General features: G+C 46.8%; 1 protein-coding gene across 7 annotated transcripts in view; it reads left to right on the forward strand.

Annotated features, from left to right (window-relative positions):
- smtnb (smoothelin b) overlaps positions 1–9,566 on the forward strand; it is a 37,864-nt gene extending 28,298 nt beyond the window's left edge. For 3 of the 7 annotated variants that reach the window (XM_040194595.2, XM_078086629.1, XM_040194600.2), the window contains 10 exons: positions 2,533–2,718; positions 2,958–3,033; positions 3,172–3,204; positions 3,950–4,129; positions 4,339–4,401; positions 4,502–4,595; positions 4,682–4,858; positions 4,938–5,064; positions 5,155–5,306; positions 8,055–9,566. In XM_040194595.2, coding sequence (XP_040050529.2) covers positions 2,533–2,718; positions 2,958–3,033; positions 3,172–3,204; positions 3,950–4,129; positions 4,339–4,401; positions 4,502–4,595; positions 4,682–4,858; positions 4,938–5,064; positions 5,155–5,306; positions 8,055–8,223 — 1,257 coding nt within the window. In that variant the 3' untranslated portion in view covers positions 8,224–9,566. Of the gene's footprint in view, positions 1–2,532; positions 2,719–2,957; positions 3,034–3,171; positions 3,205–3,949; positions 4,130–4,338; positions 4,402–4,501; positions 4,596–4,681; positions 4,859–4,937; positions 5,065–5,154; positions 5,307–6,824; positions 7,123–8,054 lie in introns of those variants that run through there. The other 4 variants (XM_040194597.2, XM_078086631.1, XM_078086632.1 and 1 more) reach the window with 2 other exon arrangements.
- Positions 9,567–9,632: the final 66 nt, after the last annotated feature.

Consider the following 9,632-nt stretch of genomic DNA (forward strand, 5'->3'; position numbering starts at 1 on the left):
AGAGGTGTTAGAGGGGAGATTTGCTCGGGCTATAAAGAGCGTGCATCGTTTTGAAAGGTCTCTGCAGACGGTCTTTCCACCTTTTCTCATCCGCGTTCACAACCTTTTTGAAATTTCACTCCACGTCTCGGGACGCGGGCGGACTTTGACCAGTGTGACATCAAGTGCAGAAGTCTGACCATGCCTGGGGTGAACCTGGACTTCCTCCCAGCCTCGCAGGCTCCGGAGGCTTTGGGCAGTCCAGATAGAGTTTGTGCGGAATCGGGCTTGGAGGAGGTGATTGGGAATCTGCTGGCTCGGGCGGAGGCAGAGAATGAAGAGGAGCAGTTTTGCAGGAGTACGTTTGAATCAACGTTACAGTGTGCCGTGGGGGGGATTCACAGTGACCTGCAGGCCTTTGGGAAGCGAGTGAACGCTCGTCTGGAGGAGGCCGGGGCTCAGGTGGCTCCTCTGGCCGAGGTTGTTGCCGGGCTGCAGGAGGAGAACCGTAGGCTGAGGATTCAGCAAGAAAGGCTGGTGAAGCAGGTGGAGGCCCTGTGCCGGGTGATGGGGTTAAATGATGCCTTGCTGCATGTACTCCCCAGCAAAGACGGCTCACCCACAAGCCCGTGTGAAAACCAAACCTCACCCAGTGATTTTCCAACACCGAGCAGTGATTCTGCGGCCACTACTTCCTCCTACGGTCCCCAAGATTCTCTGTCCAGTGCGACCCAGGACCCTCCAGCTAATACTCCTCTGGATACTCCATCAAGCGTGCTGCAGGAGCCTCCATCGTGCCTCTCGGACTCAGACTCTCCATCGACCGGGACAGGCCCACCTCAGAATTTGGAGGCTTCACCTGTCTCCCACCCCCCCACCTTTGCAGCCCACCGATCCCTTTCTGCTCCCTCTCTAATGGCAAACTCTTCTTCCAACAACAGCACGGTACATGTCCATCCCAATGTTGACAGTACATGTGGGTCAGCTGATCATACGTGCTTCTACTTGGCACACATAGTTGTTGACCTGCTGTTTCATCGTCCATAGATCTCTTTTTGGTTTTAATTGTATGTTCGATCATCACTTCCTTTTAGAAAAAGATTGACCCTCTCAGCTGTCAGTGATCAGTTTGTTAATGTGGGTGGATTTCACTGTCATGGACTTATTCCAATCCTCCAACTTCTGCTTTAACAGTAACGTTGGACCTGCCCTGTAGTTTGGTTGGTTAACTCTCCTTTTTAGCCTTGTTTGCATTACGTAATCCCTGTGTGTGGCAGTTTGCAGGGGTGGCATTTTGAGGGACAGTATATGCGTCATTATCTTGTTATACAACCAATCAGTGTTCATCTGTCTAATCCTTCAAAGGCAGATGGACGTGCCAGTCAACCAGTAAAGGTGATGGCCTTAAATGTTACTCGATTGTGATATTGAGGGGTGAACTTAACTGTTTTTCTTTTATTTCCCCCCAATGCAGTTGTAAAATATCCAAGCTTAGCTTTTCAAAAATCAACTGGTTAGGACCGTATTGACATTAATGAGGAATCAAAAAGCTTTTTTACAGAAAGATTTTAGCTAATGGAGGAAAAACAAGACAAAAAGATCCTTTGCATGTTGCAGTTACTCAGATGCTGAGAAGAATCCTAAACCAACTTTAGGTTCTCGGATATTGGATTTTCTCACCCCACTCACGTTCGCTCATTGCCTGAATCCGAGCCTTTGTTTGGGACATGTTGTGTCCGACAGACACTCATTGTGGGTCAAGTGTCACTCGGTCCAGGAAAGTCTTAAAACCAGTGTGGCTGCACCGGGCACTGCCCCTCCCCGGGGAGAGCTGGTCCGACGGGGGCCCGGATGGGAACGGAGCCAGCTGCCTGAGCTAAATCTGGACCTGGACTCGGTTTACAACAAAAGCATTAAAGCCACAGCGAGCGTTCAAAGACTCCCGCATGGGGGGGGAACATTTGGGGAGAGGGCTTCTCTGTGGGGAGTATGGTCACGTCAAAGATTCTGGTAGAAACAACCTATAATGTTATCATTGTTTCTCTACTTCCTCCTCAGCATCACTCCCTCCGATGTGTATATACAATTTCTTCAGAGTTTATATCCGCTAATGCATTGTTCAAATCCTTCAGCCATAATATTGTACTGTACTTGTCACTTAAACTTTTGCTTCAGAGCAGCCCGGTATCATTTGGACCCTCAGTGTGTTGGTCCCACTCAAAATAACTACGTTCACAGTAACTTGGCAGCGTTGCGCCTGCTCTCATGTGCTTACTGTCACCCTCTCTGGCATGACTGTAAGGTGGAGGGGATAGAAGAAATGACCAGATGTGGTGAGCTGGCAGACTTGTTACAAAAAGGGGTCGTTCGAGGCAGCCTGCTTTACCCTCCCAGGCCTATTATGGCTGCATTGGTGATTGTATCCTAAATGTTAGCGAGCTTCTATAAGTGAATTCAGACGACGAATCTAATGAATGCAACCACCATTTTTGCGTGTCTGCGTGTATGTGCTGTTGCTCACCCGTGTGTGTTTGCGGTGTGGCTCCTGTGCAGATGGAGAGGGAGCACGTTGTGGCCCCTGAGCCGGTGTTTTCAGCGGGGCCGTCCGCGCAGCTGGCATCTCACATCCCGGCCGTCCCCAACGGCTCCGGCGCTCCGGCCAAACCAAGCGAGCGCTGCGGAAAGCTGACTGCCGAACAGCTGGCCGCCATTGAGGACGAAGAGCTCCTTGACAAAATGGTACTTAACACCCGAGTCATAATTCAGCATGATTTAGAGTGGAAAGCAATATTCAGCCTCGCAGTCATGCAGAAAGTTTGTGTATTAACACTAAATGACGCCAGCTATGTGAGGACATATTTGGATGTCCCAGCCTGGTATTGTGTATATGCACCATGCCATCTTAGAGCTGCATGCATAAATAGAGCCATGCTACTTTGGCTTTTGGTGAGGAATGACCTCATTGTTTCCTTCCACAGCTTGACGAGTCAAAAGACTTTGAGGAGAGGAAGATGATCCGTGCGGCCATGAGAGACCTTCGAAAGAGAAAGAGAGGTGACCGAGCAAAGCAATGCGAACTCTGATCTGATACTGAAACCACGTGAACATGACACCTGCCTCCTTATGAACAAGCGTGATCATTTTATTATGCACCTACAATTTCTGTATGATTTCTATCCATTCTGCACTCAGAGGTGATGCTGGGATGCACTCAAGAGGAAATAGGTAAGGCAGGTTGGAGTGCAGTGTGCAATGGATTTTGCCTGCTTTTGTGTCGCTGTGTGCACCATCCAGACATCGACAGGCAACAACATTTGATCTCTCGTGCGTCTGTGGTTGATGACGCAGGCCGTATTTGTCGTCAGCTATTAACGTGCATGAACCGTGGTTTCACGCTCACCTCCGTATGCTGCAACGTTTTACCACAGTATTCTGTTTGCAGTCAGCACTCACCATTTGATTTTCACCGGTCATCTTGTTGTATTGAACCACAACCATAATTTCTTAATCAGCGGAAATGTGCATACAAACGACAAAAAACATTCTAAATAGTCAAATACATATTTTATGTAGAGTACGCTGCATAGTATGTTCAAAAATGTTATCAGGGAAAAGCCGGAGTAAAGACTGCAGGTTGTCCGGTACCAATATGCTTGACATTGCTGAACTTGGCACGGGGAGAAGATCAGACTGTCTTTGTTCTGCAATGTTTGTGCACTTCATATTCCCTGACAGCTTTGGCTTGGCTACTGCCTCCCACCTGTGGCCGTTTGTGTGTTCAAAGGAATTGTACGGTGCTGTGGAAAGATCTCCGCAAATTTAGAAGCCCTGTTTTAATCCATCTTTGTGGCAGTCCAATGAGGTGCTGTCGGTTTGTTTAGGACCTTTTGTCCTCTTCCTCCTCCTTTTTTTCCACTGACATCATCGCCACCTCTCCGTCCCCTCTCTCCTGTCCTCTCCGCCAACACAGACCAGAGAGAGAAGGAGCGCGAGACTCGTCTGCAGGAGCTCCGGCAGCAGAAAGAAGAGCGAGCACAGAAAGGCCGCGCTGGGGTCGGAGCAGGAGAGGTGGTGATGCGGAAGGTGGAGAAGTCGGCGGATGGCTCCAGCCTCAGCCAAGTCACCAAGACAGACCGCTTCGCTTCATCTGGTAGTTTTCTTATCTTTTCCTTTGCACTACTGGACCTTCTTTGAGCCTTTTTTAACCACTCCAGTCAGAAAAGACGTGACTATTATTTCTCCATTGCAGTAGAAAAAAGATAACGATAAAAACGGAAGAGAAAGTTGAGAAATTAAACTTAGTCATGAAATGTATTTCAAAATATGTTTGTAATTTAAAGTGTGCGTTTGTGGTTTTAGATGATGGGAGCAAATCAACACGCAGCACTGTCTTCGAGGCCAGTTATGTGAAGAAAACTGACAGTGAGTCACTCCTATATTTGGCTCTCTGGATCTCTACAGGTATGACCGTCATTTCACCAATGTCATTTGTACGTCTGTGTTTTTCTTGTTTTTATCTCAGGAGGGACCGTTCAATCCAAATCATACAGCTTTAGCTCTTCCACATCGTCATCTTCCACATCGTCCTCCTCCAACACAAGCAGGAAAGTGGGCAGGTAGGTCACCAAATCACGATGGCCGGAAATACACTCATTTCAGAATCCCTGTGGGGTCACGGACTAACTCGCCGTACGTGTCCCAGCGTCTTTGACCGCGAGGATGACACGTCGTCGCGCAGCGGCAGCGGCGGGTTGGCCGCGGTGGAGCGAAAGCAGGCAGAGAGGCGCAAGGAGCTGATGAGGGCTCAGACGCTGCCGAAGACCTCGGCGATGCAGGCCCGCAAAGCCATGATAGAGAAGCTGGAGAAGGAGGGAGGCGGGTGAGGATAAACGGAGGGGGTGTTACTACCAAAGAAAGAAATTGTATAAATATTAACACTAACCGGACTTTTCTCTCAGCCCTGGGAATCAGGCGGTTGCCAAGGTAAACAAGGTCCAGCGCTCCACCAGCTTCGGCGTACCCAACGCAAACTCCATCAAGCAGATGCTGCTCGACTGGTGCCGCGCCAAGACCCGCTCGTATGAGGTGAGCCGAGCAGCCGTGGCGACCAGCTGAGGTGATATTACTTCCATCACGTATCTTTCAATGCCTCTGTGTGTCTGTCTTCTACCTCAGCACGTAGATATTCAGAACTTTTCATCCAGCTGGAGCAACGGCATGGCATTTTGTGCCCTGGTGCACAATTTTTTCCCCGAATCCTTCGACTACGACTCCCTGAGCCCCAGCAACCGCAGGCAGAACTTTGAGGTGGCCTTCAGCACTGCAGAGTGAGTACACATCCAACAACCCCGTTGGTCCCAGTAAGCGTCACACTAACCACATCAGTGCTGCCATTGTTTGTCAGTTTCGAGTGCAAGTGAGGGTGTCAACCAACTTTGTTGGAGAAGCAGCGTGAACTGCGATCAACCTTTGTTTTAGTTTTTGCTCATTGGAGAAAATGCAACGAATGTCAAGGGGAAACCAGCTGCAGAAGCCACTTCAGGCTCACCTTTCCTCGGAAGCTGAAAACAATCAGAGCAAGTTTTCCCAAACCAAAAAATATGCACAGACTCTTCCACAGCCGTCTCTTTTGTTTCTCTGTAAAGCATCACGCGTAGTTTATATTCAGTCTTGCTCTTCGCCGACATCAGCTTGAGCCTGAAGAACCGAGACGGACCGAGGAGACGTAAAGGCTCCACGACTGCTAACATTCCCTGTCTCTCCCAGGTGTATCGAACCCCCTCAAGGCGTCTACTTTAATTACTCCACCTCTGAAACTCCACTCTCCATCTGTCCTCTGCTCTGAGTAACTGCTATGACACCCTCCGTCTGCTCTGAACCAGAGACCCGTGAGCAAACCGTCCCCAAACAGAACCAGGTTAAAGCAACAAAAAGGACGAGCTCTGCCCTTTTTACTCCCAATCTTTCTCCTCGCCCTCTCTCTTTCTCAGCCCTCTTGCATCACACCGTTCACACACGTGATGCCACCAACCACATGTATGTGTGTGTTCTCACATGTTCCCAATATGACCCTGTCCATGCTGATGTTGACGTTATTCATGCTCTCAACACTGGAGTGTCACCCAACCACAGCCCCTAAACTTCTCACCTTCTGCGTTTCACTGTCTCTCACCTCCACCGGGCACTTCCAGCAGTTTGCTCTTATCTGGAATCCCAACACACACACACACGCGCACACGCACTGTCACACACACTCCATCTTGTGCACTGGTATGTTTTTTTTTAGATTCACCAGTAGTTGTTTTGTTTTTTTCCCTGAATCCTTGTTGTTTTTTTCATCGTGTCGTACGTTTCTGACGGAACTCGTATTGAAAAGGTCAAAACCCACACGGAAAAAAACAACAACACACAAGAAGGCTAAATGAGCTCATTTGACCTTTTGTTTTGTCTTATGTTTCTGTTTGTGTGCGTGTTTGTTTGCCACATGCTGTAAGTATCATGATGTTCATGAAGCATGTCAACTCATGGATATATTTGTGACCACAGAGAATGTAATGTTGTTGTTGTTTTTGTGTCATTTCTCTCTCCCTTGTCTTTTCACCCTGAATCTTTTTGGTTTGGCTGCTCACTGCTTTGTCTTTGCTCTTTTTTTCCCCTCCTTCCTCTCTTTTCCCACACTTTGTCCACTGTCTCTTTTCTTCTTCCTCTCTCTATCTCTCTCTCTTTCTCGTCTGTTTTTCACCCTTCTTCTCCTCCTCTTCTTTGAATCCATCTCTTTGGGTCTCCCATTACTTTCCTTCCTCGCCCCCACCCTCCTCCTCCCTCCCTGCCGGGTGTGGGCACAGGAAACTAGTGGACTGTCCCCAGCTGTTGGATGTGGACGACATGGTGAAGATGCGTGAGCCGGATTGGAAGTGTGTGTATACGTACCTGCAAGAGTTCTACAGGGGTCTGGCGACGAAGGGCCTGGTTAAAACCAAAAACTCCTCCTAGAGTCGCACTGAACCCATGGTGAGAGAGGGGCAAACCTACGAAAGAACCTCTCTTCGGTTCTGAGAGAGGGGATGGAGGGAGTGTGTATAAGTCTGTGTGTGTGTGTGTCTGTGTGTGTGTGTGTGTGTGTGTGTGTGTGTGTGTGTGTGTGTGTGTGTGTGTGTGTGTGTGTGTGTGTGTGTGTGTGTGTGTGTGTGTGTGTGTGTGTGTGTGTGTGTGTGTGTGTGTGTGTGTGTGTGTGTGTAACTGGATGTTTTAAGCAGCTGTTAGGATTTCAATCGAAAATGAGGGTTCAGAAAACTCCTTTATTGGCAACTTTGGATATTTTATCCTCCATGCAAATCTGAAGCTACCGAGGTGCAGAGCACCAAACATGGTATGCGCGTGTGTTTGTGTGGGTCCATGTGTGCATTTCTGCAAAGTCAGGCTATGGCCCAGGCAGAGGGCCAGGACCATCTGCAGCTCCACACTTTAAAAGGAACTGCTGCATCACAATGCTTCAAACAAAGAAGTCCAGAAACAAAGCAGTGAACTGAGAGGCCGGGTTGCCCTCTGACGTTTATCAAGTGTGAATTTACTGCTGTTTGTGCTTGTAAAGCCTTTTTAAAGACACTGGTGAAGTACAGGATGATCCCATCTCTATAGTTCCTTTAAATAACAAAACCAGATTTATGTTGACATTTATTTTCTCATCCCCCTTGTGCTGTTCCTATCACATGTCTACACTTTGTCTGCTTAGGTTTTACAGTGCGTGTAGATATGACGCCACCATGTGGTCGCTCCCTGCATCGCGCTCCTCTGAGCTCTTTGTTCTTCACTCTGTTGATGGAAACATCCGGCATTAGTGGAGTTTATTTATAGAGCTTAAAGAGGGAATTCTCCCCGTGAGAGAAAAAACAGAGACAAATATGGATAAAGAAATGAAGAAAAGTAGAGCGTCACTACAACAAGGATGGAAGCTGTGCGTGTGTCAGTGTGTGTGGTTGTTGATTGGAAGAGAATATCGTCCTCTCTGATCCTGGACCATCCTGTCTGTCCATCCTCTTTCTCACGCACACCGTCTCTTGCATGCTGTTCCTCAGGACCTGCGCCAACTGCATGCCTCTGCTGGAAGTGGAGGACATGATGATCATGGGTAACAAACCCGACTCCAAATGCGTCTTCACCTACGTGCAGTCTCTGGTCAACCACCTGCGCAGATATGAGATGTCCATGGGTCGTCCCTGTGACCTTTTGACCTGTGCTCAGTGAGTGAGCCTCGATGTGGCGTCACCCCCCCCCCTCGCTTCACAGGCCCTGACCCCCCTCAGCTCCATCTTTACCTGATGGCTGCCTCCGCTCTGACAGGCTGCGTCACAAAGCTGCTCATCTCCGATGGACTAGATGGGTGTGTGCGCGCGTGTGTGTGTGTCATTTTGCTTATTCTCTTGGTTGGCGGGGTTGATGTGTATTATTTCATTAACAATAAGTCCACTTCTCTGCAGCACAAGAGCACCAAAGTTTTTATAAGACCACCTTTTTAAAATTCAAAATTTTACATTATTGATTTGTATTTAGCTTTGTACAAGGTCATATTTAACATGCAGTAGCTAAAGGTGTAAAAATAAAAAAAAAATACGAGAAAGGAAAATAAAATAAATTTGTAGCATTTCTCCTTTTAACTTTATTTGTACCTTTTTTATTTTCCCGTCTACACTTCTGTCGGTAAATCCACAGAAGAGGAAGCATAAACCAAACCAAATGGTGCAGTATTTTTGTTTTGGTACTTTGGAACTTTTACCAAATTTGGGCTGCTTGAAATATTTGAATTAAGTTATTACTATTCTCATGTTGATGTAAACAATGTTCATATCACTATTTAATACACGATCAAAGAGCTGTTCTTTTGTCAATTGTTTGGATTATGTTCTGAACTCTACAGTGCTACTGACATGTTTCAACTGTTTTTGAATATTGTATCACTTTGTCAAAATGCTTGCAGTCAAACATATGCTCCATTCACGCAAAAAGCAAACGAGAGGAGTGTGTAGTAGTCTGAGACCTTACAGCTGACATGACCATGACTTGAGCCTTGACAGAGAGCAGATTTGCAGAAGAAACATCATTCAGCAGCATCACCGACCTGCAAACTCACACACGGCTCTCTTGTAGAGACCTTTTATTTATGCGAGTAGAGTTTTTTTTTAAATGCATTCTGTTAGTGTGTATATTATGCGTTTTAAAAGTTTTGTTTAAAGTGTGTCAATAAGCTCAAGATATCACCTCGTTTTGTGAAACTAATTATGGTCACTTTTTAGACATTAAGGGGCCTGATGAAAGTCTGCTTTCTGTTTGTACGTGAGCAATCATGACCGGACAGAACTGCAAATTGTATATTTTACAACATAAAGCTAATGAAAATTTTTGAACAAAGATTTCTATTCCGCTTAAGTAGATTAAGAGAATTCAATTATTCCAATGCTGCCAACTAAAAGAAACCAATACCTTCCACAAGGCAGTGAAAGCTGTAAATTGGAGCTTGAACACGTTATAACTTCATGTTTCTGTGCACCACAGTTAAATGTGAATTGAAATTAAACCAAATTGAGAATGAATACGTTTGTAATTATTGCTCTAAATTGTCTCATAATAACATCCTGATGAGTGTTTAACATGCTTTC

The sequence above is a fragment of the Gasterosteus aculeatus genome, chromosome 13 (genome assembly GCF_964276395.1).
Source record: "Gasterosteus aculeatus chromosome 13, fGasAcu3.hap1.1, whole genome shotgun sequence".
NCBI classification, from domain to species: Eukaryota; Metazoa; Chordata; class Actinopteri; order Perciformes; family Gasterosteidae; genus Gasterosteus; species Gasterosteus aculeatus.